Genomic DNA, 20869 nt, shown 5'->3' with positions numbered 1-20869 from the left:
TCTCACAACCTCTATGAAGTTACAGCCATAGATGTAGATAGACAGATAGTATTATAGATAGGCAATGGATAGTACAATGATGTCCATGTGAACTATTCCAGATAATAAAAAGTGCAGGTTTATAAAGTATATCCTGTTTATTAAAGGTATACATAGTAAATGCTTCTATCATAAAGTCATAGCCAAAAGCAGAAATATCCCATATCAGGGGTCTATAGGCTGGAAGCAGCCCGGCTCCTATTCATGTGAATGGAGGCATAGCTGCAGTTTACTGGTGACACCACTAGAGCTATATACGGTATTCGGAGCTCTATACACCATAGTGGTGGTGATGTGGAACTGCAACTCTGCTCCCATTGACTTGAATAGGAGCAAGGTTGCTTCCAGCTGTGCACCTTGTATATGGCTTCTGGCAGAGAATCAGGGTGGGGTCCAGGTATCGGAACCCTGACCATTCTTATGACCTATCCTTTGGATAGGTCAAGAGCAGACAACATGGCGGCTCAGTGGTTAGCATTAGAGTCCTTGGTTCGAATCCAACCAAGAACTACATCTGTAAGGAGTTTGCATGTTCTCGCCATGTTTTTTCAGGGTTTCCTCTGAGTACACTGGTTACCTCCCATACTTCAAATGACATACTGATAGGGAATGTAGGTTGTGAGCCCTATATGGGACAGTATGGTGGCTCATTGGTTAATGCTTGGTAAAAATCTAACCAAGGACAACATGTTCTCCCCGTGTTTGTTTGGGTTTCCTCTGCGTACTCTGGTTTCCTCCCACACTCTAAAGACATACTGATAGGGAATGTAGATTATGAGACGTATATGGGACAGTAAACTGGCTCAGTGGGTAGCACTTGTGTCATACAACACTGGAGTCCTATGTTCTAGTGCCAAGGACATCATATTCTTCCTGTGTTTACATGGGTTTCCTCCCACACTGATTTACATTGGAATTTACATTGTGAGCCTTATATGAGACGTGTTGACTATATCTGTCAAGTACTGTGGATTATAATGGTCACTGTGGTCACCAGGAAAGTTCAGGGTCCTGTTTGGGTCAGTTTAGAGCAGAACCCAGAAAAGTTGGAGTTGTTATGACTAGAGATGAGCGAACAGTAAAATGCTCGATATTCGATATTCATTTTGAGTAGCCGCTCAATATACGACTACTCGAATCGAATATTGAACCCTATTATAGTCTATGGGGGGAAAATGCTCGTTTCAGGGGTAGGCAGCATTCGATCAAATTACACTTACCAAGTCCACGTGTGAGGGTCAGGCTGGATCCTCCGAGCAGTCTTCTCCTTGCAGCGTCCCCGCGGCATCTTCCGGCTCTTCATTCACTCTGCCAGGCATCGGGCCTGGGCAGAGCTGACTGTGCATGCCCGCACTACAAGAAAATGGCCGCTTACAGTCAAAGCGGCCATTTTCTTGTAGGGCGGGCATGCGCAGTCGGCTCTGCCCAGGCTCGATGCCTGGCAGAGTGAATCCAGAGCCGGAAGATGCCGCGGGGACGCTGCACAGAGAAGACTTCTAAAGGTAGGAGAAGAACCAGCATTGATTGGCCGACTGTATAGCATTCGGCCAATCAATACTGGTTCTGCATCGAACTTTTCCATTCGAATAGCGAGTGGTACTTGATCGAGTACGAGTATTTCAAATACTGTAGTATTCAATCGAATACCTACTCAATCGAATACTACTCGCTCATCTCTAGTTATGACGCTTTCAGCTGCTAAGATGTCTAGAGCAGGGTTGAGCTGATCTTAACATTTCATAATCGTTTTTAAAATCCGATTTCCGATCATTTTCCACCCGATCCCAATTACGATACTAATGCAAGTCAATGGGATTTTTTAATGATCGAAAATCGGATTTTGAAAATGATCCTATTCATTACACAGCTTGGAGTCCAAAAATTGAAGGCTAACCTGTTGTCCGGTTAGCCTGCACAGAACCGCTGCCACTCCCAAGAGCTCCAGGCCATCGTTTTCTGTCCTCTCCTCTCTCATTCAGACACCGGCAGAGCGCTGTGCACCCCTGCCTCCCTAGGCTAGTTTTACTGATGCTGGAAGTAGGCGGGGCTTGTTGTGCCTACTCTCAGCATCAGTAACACTAGCCTAGGGAGGTGGGGGCGCTCTGCTGGCGTCTGAATGAGAGAGGACAAAAAAAAATGGCTCCTTGACGTGGCAGCAGTTCTGTGCAGGTAACTAGGGTTGAGCTATGAGGATCGAAATTCGGTTCCCGATTTTTTTTTAGGCAGGATTGGAACCCGATCGTGAAATTTACCCGATCACAATCGGTATCCGATCGTTTCCATTCCTGATCACTAAACCCTAGTCTAGAATTACAGGATCAAGTGGTAATGAATGCAGAGCACATTATATTAATAGGGCATTGCTGTTATACTGACCATGGAATAAAGGTAACAAGTCACAAATACAGCATAAAAGCAACATTCCAAAAAGAAGCCAACCATTGCCTATTTACATACAGTATTACCATCTTGTCTCCCAAGAAGCTAAAAATCAATCAAAAAGTCTTATGTACTCAAAGATAGAACAATAAAAACTTCAATTTACCGCCACTAGAATAGAGGCCCCAGTGGCCCCAGCTATGACTGAGCCTAGAAGTCAAGGGGGGAACACAGGTTACTCGAAACCTAAAGGGCTGGATAAATTTCTTTAGGGTAAGTTCACACAGGGTTTTCTGGATTGGAACCTGAAGTGGAGGCTGCCTCAGGTTCCGATCCAAAAGCTGGGTAGCCCCGACTGAAAGCCAGTGCACTGCACCGGCATCCAGCTGCGCATTCTGCTCCGGATTAGGCCCAATGAATGGGCCTAGTCAGGAGGAGGGCGTGTCTTCAGGCCGAATCGTGGGGTGTGATTTCCTTTGACAGTCATCCACTGTCAGAAAGAGAAAAAATAATCCTTTTATGACAAAAATAGCAGTTGATCAGCAACGTATGCTCAAGGAGGGATTCTGCTGAGAGGCCGGGAGACAAAAGAGGAAATTATTAGTATCCAGGTGCACCAACAGGTAATAGGAATGATAGGAAGCTTGTGTGCACAAACATGATGTCAACAAGTCTTCACGGCAGTCTTGGCACAGATATAGGAGGAAAGGGAAATAAAAATACTGCTAAAATGCAAAGATGGAATGTGACTGATGGTTGTGAGAAAATTTACAGAGAGGAGCCCAAACTGACCTTGTGTTCATTCCTGCAAAAAATAAACCTTCATATTGCAGGAATAACAAAAAGTTATGGCCCTCAGAAAATGATGACACAGAAATTTTAAGAAGCTTAGAAACTGAGATTTTTTCAAATTAGCAGAGACTGCAAGACTGTTTATTTGGTGAGAAAAAAAAAACCTACACTGATTTTTTGGTAAGCAATAGAGATGAGCGAACATTAAAATGTCCGAGGTTCGAAATCCGATTCGAATAGCCGCACACTGTTCGACTGTTCGAACAGATTTCGAACCCCATTATAGTCTATGGGGGGAAATGCTCGTTTCAGGGGTATGCAAAAATCAATAAAATTATACTTACCAAGTCCACGAGTGACGTTCGGGCTGGATTCTCCTTGAAGTCTTCTCCTGGCGCAGCGCTCCCGCGGCGTCTTCCGGCTGGAATTCACTCTGCCTAGGCATCGGGGCCTAGGCAGTGCCGACTGCGAATGCGCAGTCGGCTCTGCCTAGGCCTGATGCCTAGGCAGAGTGAATTCCATCCGGAAGACGCCGCGGGGACGCTGCACGGAGAAGACTTCTAAAGGTAAGAGTAGAACCAGCGTTGATTGGCAGAATGTATAGCATTCTGCCAATCAACGCTGGTTCTGCATCGAACCTTAAACTTTGATCAGCAAGTAGTGCTCGATCGAGTACGAGTATTTCGAATACCGTAGTATTCGATCGAACACCTACTCAATCTAACACTACTCGCTCATCTCTAGTAAGCAAAAAAAAAAAAAAAAAAAAACCTTCAGATTTTTCAGATTAGTGCAGGTAGAATCAGTGTTTTGCTTTTAGAAAAGCAGTTTGCATGTGTTTAATTAAAAAAAAAATCTCTTGCCCATAAAACCATTAAGAATTTTTTTTTTCACTAACAGGGCTGACTTGTTAAAACAATTCAAAGCAATCTGTGGACAGTCAAGGTAAGTTTACACAGGCTTTTTTTTATTAGGATTTTGAGGCCATATCCACCTCAAAATCCTGACCAGAAAGACAGCTCCCATTGAAATCCATGGGAGCTGGTCAGTTTTCTTTTTCTGGGAGCCATTTCTTCTGGCTCCCAGAAAAAGAAGCGAGATGCTCATTCTTTCAGGCAGATTCGCCTCATGACATCTGCCTGAAGACACTCTCTCCTCCCGACTAGGCCCATTCATTTGGGACTAATCTGGAGCGGAGTGCGCGAACTGGATGCTGGTGCACTGCACCGGCATCCAGTCGCAGGTACCAGTATTTTGGTCTGGAACCTGAGGTGGCCTGAGGTTTCTATGTAGCCTGTAATAGAAATGCTGGATTTTTGCAATGCAATGCATTGCATTAGTGATAAGACCCCCTGGGAATCAAGACCCCCAGGGGGTCTAATAATTGCAAAAAAAAAAAAGTTAAAAAAATATAAAAAAAAGTATTAAAGTATTAAAATTCAAATCACCCTCCTTTCCCTAGCACACATATACAGTGAAAGTACTTAAATAGTGTGAACCATCTACACATTAGGTATGTGTGAAAACGCCCGCTCTACAAATCAACAAAAATATTTTTCCCGTACGGTAAATGCTGTAGCGGGGAAAAAAGTCAAAAGTGCCAAACCGCAATTTTTTCACTGTTTTGCCTCTGATAAAACTGTGAATAAAAAGTGATCAAAGCAATATTAATTCCCCAAAATGGTAGAACTAAGAAGTACTCCCCGCCCTACAAAAAAAGACATCCTATACATCCCCATACACAGAAGTATAAAAAAGTTACAGGTGTCAGAATATGGCAACTTTTAGAAAAATAATTTTTGGGCTGTTTTGGATTTTTGTTAAGGGGTTAAAATGTAAATAAAACCAAATAAATTTGGTATCCCCGGAATCGTATGGAAATATAGAATACAGGTGACAGGTCATTTTAGCTGTATAGTGAACGCTGTAAAAATGAAGCCCGTAAGAAAGAGATACAGAGATGTAGCACAGCTGAGTATGCAGAGATGTAGCAGAGCTGGGTATGCTGTGCATATGCAGAGATGTAACAGAGCTGGGTATGCTGTGCATATGCAGAGATGTAGCAGAGCCGAAAAGCCGAGTTTGTGGATCATTGACAGCAGCAATTTGCTGAATATAGGTGGATCATCGACACCAACAACATGCAGACGAAGTTGCGGGCAGAGGCTAGTATATATATATGGGGGACATGTGTGTGGAAAAGTGAGGAAACAAAGATGTCTGTGTTGCAAACTTTACAGATTCAAGTCACAGCTGTAAGAAGCTGTCAAATGGAAGAGACGGGAAATGTGGGAAGACGTCTCCTGTAAGTATTACTGCATTGTAGTCATTGCAGGTGCCTCAGGCCACCCCGACCCCCCTGCTGCCTGAGGCCAATGATCAAAAGACAAAATACTCCCCCCCTCCCCAGGTATTCAATCTGGGGGTGTCGTCTTTTGATCGTCCACCTCAGGCAGCAGAGAGGCTAGGTTCCCCACTGGCTATTGTACAGTTACTCCTAGCAGAATGTAAATGAACCAGTAGTAATTATAATGGATTAAGAAGAAAGGCAAACCACTCCTTATTGTACAAGAACACAGTCAGAGACAAATATAAAATGTGCTGCAGCTGTAATGGGAGTATTAGCAGCAGAATAACTGATAGGGCCTCACGTATGATGGCATCCAGGCTGGTTATCAGTACAAGCATTAATGGCTCTCTATAATTTCTTAATTAAAGTTTATAAGCTCGTTCTGGAGGGGGATTAAAAAAAAAACATTGATTTTCAACATTTTTTTTTAACCATTCACTCTACAGCAAATAACATATTAACAATATTCAATGGCACAATACCTAAATTATATATACTGTATATTTTTTATGCTTTACTCATTTTGCAAAATAAAAACACATTTTAGGTAAAAATCTAATCTAAAATTTAAGGTTTTCCATTGCCATCTTCTGAGTGGTGTAACATTTTTATTTTCCTGTCAACAGAGATGACTAGGGCTTATTGTTTGTGAGACGAGTGGTCATTTTTATTGGTACCATTTTGTTGTGACTTTTTGATCACGTTTTATTCTCACTTTTTGTGAAGTGAGATGGTAAAAATTATTACTAGAGATGAGCGAGTAATATTCGATCGAGTAGGTATTCGATCGAATACTATGGTATTCGAAATACTCACTCGATCGAGTACCACTCGCTGTTCGAATGGAAAAGTTCGATGCAGAACCAGCATTGATTGGCCGAATGCTATACAGTCGGCCAATCATTGCTGGTTCTTCTCCTACCTTTAGAAGTCTTCTCCGTGCAGCTTCCCTGCGGCGTCTTCCGGCTCTGAATTCACTCTGCCAGTCATCGGGCCTGGGCAGAGCCGACTGTGCATGCCTGCTTGTAGTGCGGGCATGCGCAGTCGGTTCTGCCCAGGCCCGATGCCTGGCAAAGTGAATTCAGAGCCGGAAGATGCCAAGGGGACGCTGCACGGAGAAGACTTCTCGGAGGATCCAGCCCGACCCTCACTCGTGGACTTGGTAAGTATAATTTGATCGAATGTTACTTACCCCTGAAACTAGCATTTTCCTCCCATAGACTATAATAGGGTTCGATATTCAATTCGAGTAGTCGAATATTGAGGGGCTACTCGAAACAAATATCGAACCTCGAACTTTTACTGTTCGCTCATCTCTAATTATTACTTTTTGCTTTTTTTTTTTTTACATCATTCAATATTTCAGATTAAAATATGATTTTGCTTTGTTGTAAAAGTTCCGGATGCCAAATAAGTATCTTTTTTTATTTATTTTTTCAACCATATGTATATGAAAAAGTGTCACTTTATAAAAACTTTATTTTTTTCACTTTATTTTACTTTTTTGGTCCCTATCCTACACGACAATACTTAAGTATAACTATGTATTGGGGCTGTCGGCCTATGCAGATGAATAAACAGGAGGAGGTAGATTCTGGGTCACTGATCAGACCTAGGGTGTCTATGGAAATCGATTAGTACTCTCCAAAAGTGAATGGCATGAGACAGCATTATCTCACCACAATCGAGCTATCTCCATTGTTCATCAGTCAGTAGCGTTTAGTCCAATACGTCCACAAAATTTCAAAAGTCCAGTATCTACGACTTTGTCTTTCTTTGTTTGGTTACCGATAGAATGGCCGCCCAAACCTCCTTATTTCTCAGACTGTAGACCAGAGGATTTAACATCGGAACCACAACCAGATAAAGCATCGATAGTAACATGTCCTGATCTTTAGAGTCTTCAGATTCAGGTTTCATGTACAAGAATGTAATAGGTCCATAGAATAATATAACAGTGATGAGGTGGGAGGTGCAGCTGGAGAAAGATTTCATACGTCCTGCCGAGGAACGGATCTTCAATATGGCGGAGAAGATATAAATATAAGAGATTATAGTGAGTAGGAATTGTACAAGGGAAATAAGGATTGATTCCAAGAACATAAAAATCTTCCTGCTTGTGATGTCTGAAGAGGAAAGAGCGAGCACCGAATTCAGATCACAAAAGAAATGATGGATATCGTGTGAATAACAGAATTGTAATATGGTGGTAAGTATTATCTGTAAAACAGAGTTTAGAGCAGCAGACATCCAGGAGAAGGCCGCCATTACAATGTAGACATTCTTTCTCATTATTGTGTAGTATAGTAAGGGCTTACATATGGCCACATAGCGGTCATAGGCCATTGATGTCAGTGTGAAAATTTCACCATCAGCGCATAAGACAAAGAAGAATATCTGCATCATACAACTAGGAAATGAAATCTGATGATCTTGTATCTGAGTAATAGCAAGAAGCTTAGGGATGCAGGAAGTTGTAGATGTCACGTCTAGAATGGCGAGGTTACACAGGAAGAAATACATTGGAGTGTGTAATTTTGGCACCAAACATACAAGAGCAATTATTGTCAAATTTCCTAACAAGGCTATCAAATAAATTATTAAAATCCCCCAAAATAATCCAATTTGTTCTTGTTGGGGCGTCGAGAAGGCAACAATGTAAAATTCATTCTCAGAACTGCCATTGGGACAGTCACTCATCATGGTCTGGAGAAGGCTACAGATGGTTCCTTCTTAACCTTTCGTTTTGGCTCTAAATGATACGTGGTCCGGGATGACCAGCTTTGGAAATGAGTTTATGATACTCGGTCAGGATACGATTCTGCTGTGTGTGTCTATGGAAGGCCATACATTAGTTTGTTAGGGACCAAAGCCTGGAAGATTGCAAAAGTTTCACAAATTTATATTGTAATAAATAAAATTTGAGTAAAAGCCATGGTGGACATATCTGTAGATACAATGTAATGGAAGACTAGTTCTCTGAGAATTTCTTTAAGGTCTGAAGAGTAAGCCAAAGAAAATCTACACTACAGCACAAACATTTTACAACTATTCGATAGTTAAACCATAAAAACAGATCGCTGTGACATCACCAATTTATAGGTAATAATAGATAGATACAGAATTAACAAAATCCTACAGTATTTCCAATAGGGGACTACCCCAAATAAACTTCATGAGAACAATCCGTGGTTAGGGTTGAGTGATCGGGATCAGAAAAGATCGTATTCCGATCGGTGATTATGCAAATTACACGATCACGATCGGGATTGGCTGGAATATGATTGGGATTTGGATTTTGAAATCTCAAGATCGGCTCAACCCTAAAAGTGACTTTTCCCATAGAGAAGCATTGACTAGGGTTAAGCGATCAGGATTGGAAAAGATCGGATTCCAATCGGTGATCGAGCAAATTTCACGATTGCCTTCGGGATCGGCTGGAAAATGATCAGAAATTGGATTTTAAAATCGATCCTGAAATCTCAAGATTTGCTCAACCCTATCCAAGGGGAAATGTTTAATTCAGAGCTCAACAAGACAACATTTTGTCAAATGGAAATGAGATGAGACTGGTCACACATTTTCCCTGCATATAGTATCTCATGACCTGACGTCTGGTAGCAATATTGAGGCTCGGGAAACATGGGTAGGTCTTTCAGCACAATGAGATACAGAGACTATCCCTTCTAGAACTAATTTTATTAAGACATTGACAAACTGAATTGGAACCTATAAAGGGGGAATAATAATTTTCATTTTTCAATTTTCAATTTTTAATTTTCAATTTTCATCATAAAATCTGATAAATTATACTGTATATGTCATAAAAGGGACTTTTACATTCTAATACAATTCCTTAATGTTTATTGCTAGGCCATTGTTTCAGTCTGGACACTCAATGTCAAATGTGACTTCTGCGGGAGGACAGCAAATTGTAGATTGTATACAGTGCTATGGTGATACATCTGCTGGCTACGTAGGTGTGTATAATACTACTCAAAGACAGCCAAGTAGATGCCAAGTGTCATCTCCGATTCCTATCCCTGAAGCCATTTGGATGAACATTCAGATTAGAAGGTGAACGATCTTGGATGTACTGGGACTTTTGGAAACTTCTGGTTATATGAATAATATTATATACCCTATTGTATTGCTCTAATACCATCAGTTCTGTATTCAGATCTACAGTTTTCATATTGTGTAATAAATAACAAATCACCAATTAAAAAAACTTACATTGAATTATTGGCTAGACGTATGGCTATGTATTATATACAGCTCCAATGTATCTGAAGTGAAAAAATAAGTAACTTTCTGTTGAACGTGTGTCTTTGGCACAGATGAAAAGCCATGTATGTAACCCAATCCTGCAGTCATACTCCCTTCCATCTGTTTCCTACACACTGACTAGATATAGAAGAGATCAGCATGAAGTCAGAGACAAGTAGAAGAGAGTATCACACAGCTCCATAACCTTACACCGTGATCCATACAGAGATTCAACCCTACTAAGTGAAAAAGTCCAATGTATCCAATGTAACTTCACAATTCACAGAAATTAGTCATGTTTGCATTGTACATAATATATGGGAATACATACATCCAAATAGGTATAAAACCTGAACCAAATAATCCGAGGAAAAATTACAATTTCTATATCATGTGTTAGATACAATGTAGCGGCTCCTGGTAGTGCTGCCTCCTGGCAGGTCTAGTCTGACTCGGAAATGCCTGTTTTATAGTCTGATAAATCTGATGGGAATTTTTCCCTATTGAGATTTAATCTCTAAATGTAGCTGATAATTGTATCAGAAAAATTTGCCACTTTATTAATTTTACTCTTACATGTTCATGTATACATACACAGAAAACACAATATACACATATAGCCGAGTTAACCTGAACTTCTACAGTTGATTAAACATGATAACAAAATGCCATCTTTGCAAACTACAGCAAAATCCAATAAAAAAAATAATTAAAACAATATTTTTCAATGATTTTTCATTGTTTTTTGTCGTCTTCCGTGATATGATATTGTTCTGCTGCAGTTTAACCCATAGCAAAAGTTGCATTGCAGGAACCAAATGGTAATTCATATCAATTGCCAGGCAGTGTCTACCCCCTTCATCCCCTCTCACCTCTTCCCACCCTCTCTACTGTTGATAGGGATAATAAATATTTTTTTGCTAAGCATAATAATAGAATTGGTGGCCCCACTATGATCTATCCCTGTACTGTGATACATGTTCAGCAGGGGAATTTTTTTTAAAAAATTCATATCAGAGCCGTATCACTACTAGCCGCTATGGGCCCACTATGATTTGGCCCTTTGTCCATTTAAATTTAGCACTAAAGCCTCTGATGTCACAGACAAGTTATTGATAGTAAGATAATAAGATCTGCTAGTCGTACTGCTATAGACTAAATATGTCACCTATAGGATGTGGCAGATGAGAATACTATGGGGCTTTTGCTTAGAGGGGCCCCCACCCTACTGGATGGCACAAACCTGTACAGAACTTCCCTATCACTTCTTGTAGATACTGCCCTCTATCATAGTGTACATCTAAGACTCTGACCTCATGCACATGTATCTGAGCGCCATGTTCTCCTCCATATGTAATCTGCTGCAAATGGGATTATTGGAGGATAAAAAAAAACCATCAGGAAGATGAACATAAGGAAGAGAACAAGACCTCAGATCTGACCGAGAGATGACTCCATGACACTTACTGACTCATTCACCAAGAACACGGCTTCAGTTTAGTTTTGTTTTATTTTTTAATCTATATTTTCTTATGGGAAGGTTTGGGATTGCGGGGTTGTGTCAGATGATTCTCACACAATTTTTCTAATAACTCTATCCTTCATATTCTATTTACAAACACATTTCAGGTCCACCTTTTTCTTCTTCTTGATGGTCTTCCTCTTCTTCATCCTCTTCTTAACATTTTTTCTTTTGCAATGCACATTCATGGCTCTTTACTTGTGCCAGGAATCTTTATAATTGCGACCTGCCTGCACAGATTTGTCCTGTATTTGCAGTGCGGTGTTCCTGGATCTCCTATAAAATGCTCACTTTGGCTTTTCTCAGTTAGTTGTTTGTTTACTATTGTACAGTTACTCCTGGCAGAATGTAAATGAACCGGTAGTAATTACTGTATATACTTGGGTATGAACCTACTTTTTTAGCATAGTTTTTATGCTGAAAAAGCCCCCCCGAGGCTTATCCTCGAGTCAGGGTCCACAGGGCACAGAAAACTGAAAAGACCTGCATAAATTAAACGAAGGAGGAGGACCTTTAGTGCTACTGCTCTGTGATTGGATTGTCATGTAGGTCACGTGAATGTGATGTCATCGAAGGTCCTGTAGTAGTAGTAGTAGTAGAAGAATGTAATATCTGGAGATAAGTCAGTGGCCAGGATTCATTGTGTCTTATAGAAGATGTCTGTCATATGGAGGAGAGGAAGCTACAGTAAAGAGAAAGTAAAACGCACAGGGACCTGCTGTGCCTATTATTCTGCCTATTAATGTCAGGCATTTGGGGTTATTAATTTAGTTTCAGTAACTCCATGTGCCTTACATTAATAGCAGTTAAACCCATCATGTCCCTCATATTAACCCCCGTGTGCCCCATATAAGGGTTACTAATATGTGAGACACATGAGGGCACTAATGAAGGACCATAATTATGTAGACACCTAATTATTACTTTTATATGTCCCACATATCAGTAACTCTTATGTGAAGCACACAGGGGGTTAATGGGAGGGACATGATGGGGTTAACTGCTATTACTATAAGGCACATGGAGTTACTAAGCTGTAATAATACACATGACTAGACTTTTTATCTGCAATGGTGGATTCCCCCCCCCCCCCCCCGGCTTATACTCGAGTCAATAAGTTTTCCCAGTTTTTTGTGGTAAAATTAGGGGCCTCGGCTTATATTCGGGTCGGCTTATACCCGAGTATATACAGTATAATGGATTTAGAAGAAAGGCAGACCACTCCTTATTGTACAAGAACAGAGCCTCAGAGACAAATATAAAATGTGCTGCAGCCGTAGTGGGAGTATTAGCAGCAGAATAACTGATAGGATCTCATGTATGAAGGCTCCCAGGCCGGTTATCAGAACAAGCATTAATGGCTCTCTATAATGTCTTAAGTAAAGTTTATAAGCTCGTTCTGGAGGGGGATAAAAAAAATATATTGATTTTCAACATTTTTTTTAACCATTCACCCTACAGCAAGTAACATATTAACAATATTAAATGGCACAATACCTAATATATATATATATATATATATATATATATATATATATAATTATGTATTTTTTTGTATTTTTTATGTAATTTTTATTGGTACCGTTTTGTTGTGACTTTTTGATCACAATTTATTCTCCCTTTTTGTCAAGTGAGATGGTAAAATTTACTACTTTTTGCTTTTTTAACATCATTCATTATTTCGGATTAAAATATGATTTTGCTTTATTGTAAAAGTTCGGGATGCCAAATAAGTATCTTTTTTAATTTATTTTTTCAACCATATGTATATGAAAAAGTGTCACTTTATAAAAACTTAATTTTTTTCACTTTATTTTACATTTTTGGTCCCTGTCCTACACTACAATACAATATGTTCCTTTTGGAATAGCAATACTAATTTGGCAATTAAATCCGCATCATGATAGTAGACTTATTAACTGAGTCATGCATGATGTTAAAGAGGCTGCCCTCTAGAGGGCGGCGTACAGAGGCACTGTTCTCCTAATTATATCCTGGAGTATAGATTTGCATATTTTTTACCTACAATACTTAAGTATAACTATTAGAGATGAGCGAGTAGTGTTCGATTGAGTAGGTGTTCGATCGAATACTACGGTATTCGAAATACTCATACTCAATCGAACACTACTAGCTGTTCGAAGTTTAAGGTTCAATGCAGAACTAGCGTTGATTGGCAGAATGCTATACATTCTGCCAATCAACGCTGGTTCTTCTCCTACCTTTAGAAGTCTTCTCCGTGCAGCGTCCCCGCGGCGTCTTCCGGGTGGAATTCACTCTGCCTAGGCATCTGGCCTAGGCAGAGCCGACTGCACATGCGCGGACATGCCCTCGCATGCGCAGTCAACTCTGCTGAGGCGTCGGGCCGGGCAGAGACGACCGCGCATGCGCAGTCGGCTCTGCCTTGGCCCCGATGCCTAGGCAGAGTGAATTCCTGCCGGAAGGCGCCGTGGGGGCGCTGCGCCAGGAGAAGACTTCAAGGGGAATGCAGCCCGACCATCACTCGTGGACTTGGTAAGTATAATTGTATTGAATTTTGCCTACCCCTGAAACGAGCATTTCCCCTCATAGACTATAATGGGGTTCGAAATCCGTTCGAACAGCCGAACAGTGTGCGGTTGTTCAAATCGGATTTCGAACCTCGGACATTTTAGTGTTCGCTCATCTCTAATAACTATGTATTGGGGCTGTCGGCCTATGCAGATGAATAAACAGGCAGCCTAACTAATTGACTTCATCATAACATAAAGAAGAGGAGGCAGATTCTGGGTCACTGATCAGACCTAGGGTGTCTATGGAAATCGATTAGTACTAGAGATGAGCGAACAGTGTTCTATCGAACTCATGTTCGATCGGATATTAGGCTGTTCGGCATGTTCGAATCGAATCGAACACCGCGTGGTAAAGTGCGCCATTACTCGATTCCCCTCCCACCTTCCCTGGCGCCTTTTTTGCTCCAATAACAGCGCAGGGTAGGTGGGACAGGAACTACGACACCGGTGACGTTGAGAAAAGTAGGCAAAACCCATTGGCTGCCGAAAACATGTGACCTCTAATTTAAAAGAACAGCGCCGCCCAGGTTCGCGTCATTCTGAGCTTGCAATTCACCGAGGACGGAGGTTTCCGTCCAGCTAGCTAGGGCTTAGATTCTGGGTAGGCAGGGACAGGCTAGGATAGGAAGGAGAAGACAACCAACAGCTCTTATAAGAGCTAAATTCCAGGGAGAAGCTTGTCAGTGTAACGTGGCACTGACGGGCTCAATCGCCGCAACCCAGCTTTCCGCGGATCCTGAATGGAATACACTGTCAGTGTATTCCCGTATACCCGATATATACCCCCGATACCCGTTCCAACGGTGTGCCCCCCCCACCTTCACCCCCAAAATACCCTGCAAGTCCCCTAGCAATAGAATTGGGGCTATATACACCCACTATTTTTGCTACTGCCATATAGTGCCATTGTCTCACTGGGAATTCAAAGAATATATTGGGCTTACATATAACTTCAATTCCAGGGAGAAGCTTGTCAGTGTAACGTGGCACTGACGGGCTCAATCGCCGCAACCCAGCTTTCCCAGGATCCTGAATGGAACACACTGACAGTGTATTCCCGTATACCCCATATATACACCCCAAATCACCGTTCCAACGGTGTGCCCCCCCCACCTTCACCTCAGAAATACCCTGCAAGTCCCCTAGCAATAGAATTGGGGCTATATACACCCACAATTTTTGCTACTGGTATATAGTGCCATTGTCTGACTGGGAATTCAAAGAATATATTGTGGTTACGTGCACCAACAATTTTTACTACTGGTATACAGTGCCAGTTTCTGACTGGGAATTCAAAGAATATATTGGGGTTACAAATACCCTCATTTTTTGCTACTGCCATATAGTGCCAGTTTCTGACTGGTAATTCAAAGAATATATTGGGGTTACGTGCACCCACAATTTTTACTACTGGTATACAGTGCCATTGTCTGACTGGGAATTCAAAGAATATATTGGGGTTACGTGCACCCACAATTTTTACTACTGGTATATAGTGCCATTGTCTGACTGGGAATTCAAAGAATATATTGGGGTTACGTGCACCCACAATTTTTACTACTGGTATACAGTGCCAGTTTCTGACTGGGAATTCAAAGAATATATTGGGGTTACAAATACCCTCATTTCTTGCTACTGCCATATAGTGCCAGTTTCTGACTGGTAATTCAAAGAATATATTGGGGTTACGTGCACCCACAATTTTTACTACTGGTATACAGTGCCATTGTCTGACTGGGAATTCAAAGAATATATTGGGGTTATAAATACCCTCATTTCTTGCTACTGGTATATAGTGCCATTGTCTGACTGGGAATTCAAAGAATATATTGGGGTTACGTGCACCCACAATTTTTGCTACTGGTATATAGTGCCAATTTCTAACTGGGAATTCAAAATGCGCAAGGCTCCCGGAAAGGGACGTGGACGAGGCCGTGGGCGAGGTCGGGGGAATGGTTCTGGGGAGCAAGGTAGCAGTGAAGCCACAGGGCGTCCCGTGCCTACTCCTGTGGGGCAGCAAGCATTGCGCCACTCCACAGTGCCAGGGTTGCTTGCCACATTAACTAAACTGCAGGGTACAAACCTTAGTAGGCCCGAGAACCAGGAACAGGTCTTGCAATGGCTGTCAGAGAACGCTTACAGCACATTGTCCAGCAGCCAGTCAGACTCTGCCTCCTCTCCTCCTATTACCCAACAGTCTTGTCCTCCTTCCTCCCAAAATTCCCAAGCTTCACAGAACAATAACCCCAACTGTCCCTGCTCCCCAGAGCTGTTCTCCGCTCCTTTCATTGTCCCTCAACCTGCCTCTCCACGTCACGATTCCACGAACCTAACAGAGGAGCATCTGTGTCCAGATGCTCAAACACTAGAGTCTCCTCCATCTCCGTTCGATTTGGTGGTGGATGACCAGCAACCCACCCTCATCGACGATGATGTGACGCAGTTGCCGTCAGGGCATCCAGTTGACCGGCGCATTGTGCGGGAGGAGGAGATGAGACAGGAGTTGGAAGAGGAAGTGGTGGATGATGAGGACACTGACCCGACCTGGACAGGGAGGATGTCAAGCGGGGAAAGTAGTGTGGATGTTGAGGCAAGTGCAGCACCAAAAAGGGTAGCTAGAGGCAGAGGCAGAGGTCAGCAGCTTAGGCGAAGCCAGGCCACACCCGGAATCTCCCAAGATGTTCCAGTTCGTACCCAGCCCCGAAAAACTCCCACCTCGAGGGCACGTTTCTCGAAGGTGTGGAGTTTTTTCAAGGAATGCGCCGAGGACAGATATAGTGTTGTCTGCACAATTTGCCTCTCGAAATTGATTAGGGGCTCTGAGAAGAGCAACCTGTCCACCACTTCAATGCGCCGTCATTTGGAATCCAAGCACTGGAATCAGTGGCAGGCAGCAACGGCAGGACAAAGGCCGCCTGCCGTTCACGCCACTGCCACTGCCTCTGCCACTGCCTCTGCCTCTGCCACTGCCACTGCTGACTGTGCTGGCGATGCACTCCAGAGGACGAGCCAGGACACCACTTCATCTGCCTCCGCCACTTTGTTGACTTCTCCCTCATCCTCCCCTGTTCCTGTCTTATCTCCTTCTCCTGCACCATCAAAGGCACCATCAGGCGCTTCTTTACAACAACCCACCATCTCTCAGACATTGGAGCGGCGGCAGAAATACACTGCTAACCACCCACACGCGCAAGCCTTGAACGCCAACATCGCTAAACTGCTGGCCCAGGAGATGTTGGCGTTCCGGCTTGTTGAAACTCCCGCCTTCCTGGACCTGATGGCAACTGCGGCACCTCGCTATGCCGTCCCTAGCCGTCACTACTTCTCCCGGTGTGCCGTCCCCGCCTTGCACCAGCACGTGTCACTCAACATCAGGCGGGCCCTTAGTTCCGCGCTTTGCACAAAGGTCCACTTGACCACCGAATCGTGGACAAGTGCATGCGGACAGGGACGCTACATTTCACTGACGGCACACTGGGTGAATGTAGTTGAGGCTGGGACTGCTTCCCAAACTGGCCCGGTGTACCTCGTCTCCCCGCCTAACATTCCTGGCAGGGACACGAGAAGAACACCCCCCTCCTCCTCCTCCTCTACCGCCTCCTCCTCCGCCACCGCCTCCTCCTCCGCTGTTAGATTGACCCCAGCTACGAGTTGGAAACGTTGCAGCACTGGCGTTGGTAGACGTCAGCAGGCTGTGCTGAAGCTGATCAGCTTGGGGAACAGACAGCACACTGCCTCCGAGGTGAGGGATGCCCTCCTTGATGAGACGGCAATATGGTTTGAGCCGCTGCACCTGGGCCCAGGCATGGTCGTTTGTGATAACGGCCGGAACCTGGTAGCAGCTCTGGAGCTTGCCGGACTCCAACATGTTCCATGCCTGGCCCATGTCTTCAACCTAGTGGTGCAACGTTTCCTAAAGAGCTACCCCAATGTTCCAGAGCTACTGGTGAAAGTGCGGCGCATGTGCACCCACTTTCGCAAGTCGACAGTAGCCGCTGCTAGCTTAAAATCTCTCCAGCAACGCCTGCATGTGCCACAACACCGGCTTTTGTGCGACGTCCCCACACGCTGGAACTCAACGTTTCAGATGTTGAATAGAGTGGTTGAGCAGCAGAGACCTTTGATGGAATACCAGCTACAAAACCCTAGGGTGCCACAAAGTCAGCTGCCTCAGTTTCTCATCCATGAGTGGCCATGGATGAGAGACCTTTGTGACATCCTACGGGTGTTTGAGGAGTCCACAAGGAGGGTGAGCTCTGAGGATGCGATGGTGAGCCTTACAATCCCGCTCTTGTGTGTTCTGAGAGAATCCCTGATTGACATCAGGGATAACTCAGATCACACAGAGGAGTTAGGGATAGCATCCGATCCGTCAAAGCTGGAGAGTAGGTCCACACATCTGTCCGCTTCATCGCGTTTAATGGAGGAGGAGGAGGAGGAGGAGGAGGAGGAGGAGGAGGAGGAAGAAGAGTTGTCCGATGATGTGATGGTGATACAGGAGGCTTCCGGGCAACTTCGAATCGTCCCATTGTTGCAGCGCGGATGGGTAGACATGGAGGATGAGGAGGAAATGGAGATTGAACTTTCCGGTGGGGCCAGAGGAGTCATGCCAACTAACACTGTGGCAGACATGGCTGAGTTCATGTTGGGGTGCTTTACAACCGACAAGCGTATTGTCAAAATCATGGAGGACAACCAGTACTAGATCTTTGCTATCCTTGACCCCCGGTATAAAAACAACATCTCGTCTTTTATTCCGGTAGAGGGGAGGGCCAATCGCATCAATGCTTGCCACAGGCAATTGGTGCAGAATATGATGGAGATGTTTCCAGCATGTGACGTTGGCGGCAGGGAGGGCAGTTCCTCCAGTAGGCAACCAAGTTCTCACCGGTCCACACAAACGAGGGGCACACTGTCTAAGGTCTGGGACACCTTGATGGCACCCCCTCGCCAAAGTGCCGCCACGGAGGGTCCTAGTGTCACCAGGCGTGAGAAGTATAGGCGCATGTTGCGGGAATACCTTTCCGACCACAGCCCTGTCCTCTCCGACCCCTCTGCGCCCTACACGTATTGGGTGTCGAAGTTGGACCTGTGGCTTGAACTTGCCCTATATGCCTTGGAGGTGCTGTCCTGTCCTGCCGCCAGCGTCCTATCTGAGAGGGTGTTCAGTGCAGCCGGTGGCATCATCACTGACAAGCGCACCCATCTGTCAGCTGAGAGTGCCGACCGGCTCACTTTGATAAAAATGAACCACCACTGGATAGAGCCTTCATTTTTGGGCCCACCTGTGTAAAGCACCCCAACATGAAACTCCATGTCTGTACTCAACCTCTCCAATTCCTCCGCATCCTCATACTCATCCACCATAAGCGTTGCACAATTCTGCTAATACTAGGCTCCCTCCACCCTGATTTCCCCCAACTCTGCTGGTTAGAGGCTCCCTCCACCCTGCTTTCCCACAACTCTGCTGGTTAGAGGCTCCCTCCACCCTGATTTCCACCAACTCTGCTGGTTAGAGGCTCCCTCCACCATGAATTGGTCCAAACTGGGGTTTTTAGAGGCTCCCTCCACCATGAATTTGCCCAAACTGGGCTGTTTAGAGGCTCCCTCCACCATGAATTTGCCCAAACTGGGCTGTTTAGAGGCTCCCTCCACCATGAATTGGTCCAAACTGGGGTTTTTAGAGGCTCCCTCCACCATGAATTGGTCCAAACTGGGGGTTTTTAGAGGCTCCCTCCACCATGAATTTGCCCAAACTGGGCTGTTTAGAGGCTCCCTCCACCATGAATTTGCCCAAACTGGCCTGTTTAGAGGCTCCCTCCACCATGAATTGGTCCAAACTGGGGGTTTTAGAGGCTCTCTCCACCATGAATTGGTCCAAACTGGGGGTTTTTAGAGGCTCCCTCCACCATGAATTTGCCCAAACTGGGCTGTTTAGAGGCTCCCTCCACCATGAATTGGTCCAAACTGGGCTGTTTAGAGGCTCCCTCCATCATGAATTGGTCCAAACTGGGGTTTTTAGAGGCTCCCTCCACCATGAATTGGTCCAAACTGGGGTTTTTAGAGGCTCCCTCCACCATGAATTGGTCCAAACTGGGGTTTTTAGAGGCTCCCTCCACCATGAATTGGTCCAAACTGGGGTTTTTAGAGGCTCCCTCCACCATGAATTGGTCCAAACTGGGCTGTTTAGAGGCTCCCTCCACCATGAATTGGTCCAAACTGGGGTTTTTAGAGGCACCCTCCACCATGAATTGGTCCAAACTGGGCTGTTTAGAGGCTCCCTCCACCATGAATTGGTCCAAACTGGGGTTTTTAGAGGCTCCCTCCACCATGAATTGGTCCAAACTGGGGTTTTTAGAGGCTCCCTCCACCATGAATTTGCCCAAACTGGGCTGTTTAGAGGCTCCCTCCACCATGAATTTGCCCAAACTGGGCTGTTTAGAGGCTCCCTGAACCATGAATTGGTCCAAACTGGGGTTTTTAGAGGCTCCCTCCACCATGAATTGGTCCAAACTGGGGGTTTTTAGAGGCTCCCTCCACCATGAATTTGCCCAAACTGGGCTGTTTAGAGGCTCCCTCCACCATGAATTGGTCCAAACTGGGGTTTTTAGAGGCTCCCTCCACCATGAATTGGTCCAAACTGGGGTTTTTAGAGGCTCCCTCCACCATGAATTGGTCCAAACTGGGGTTTTTAGAGGCTCCCTCCACCATGAATTTGCCCAAATTGAGCTGTTTAGAGGCTCCCTCCACCATGAATTGGTCCAAACTGGGGTTTTTAGAGGCTCCCTCCACCATGAATTGGTCCAAACTGGCGGTTTTTAGAGGCTCCCTCCACCATGAATTTGCCCAAACTGGGCTGTTTAGAGGCTCCCTCCACCATGAATTGGTCCAAACTGGGCTGTTTAGAGGCTCCCTCCACCATGAATTTGCCCAAACTGGGCTGTTTAGAGGCTCCCTCCACCATGA

The 20869-nt window shown here is 44.3% G+C and overlaps 1 protein-coding gene across 1 annotated transcript; it reads right to left on the bottom strand.

Moving 5' to 3' along the window:
• Positions 1-7318: 7318 nt before the first annotated feature.
• LOC142204459 (olfactory receptor 1G1-like) lies at positions 7319-8260 on the bottom strand. Its single transcript, XM_075275771.1, has one exon. It carries the CDS (start codon positions 8258-8260, stop codon positions 7319-7321), a length of 942 nt encoding a protein of 313 aa, XP_075131872.1.
• Positions 8261-20869: the final 12609 nt, after the last annotated feature.

The sequence above is a fragment of the Leptodactylus fuscus genome, chromosome 5 (genome assembly GCF_031893055.1).
Source record: "Leptodactylus fuscus isolate aLepFus1 chromosome 5, aLepFus1.hap2, whole genome shotgun sequence".
NCBI lineage: Eukaryota > Metazoa > Chordata > Amphibia > Anura > Leptodactylidae > Leptodactylus > Leptodactylus fuscus.
The sequence above is the reverse complement of the archived record's forward strand: the minus strand, read 5'-3'. Positions and strand labels throughout refer to the sequence as shown.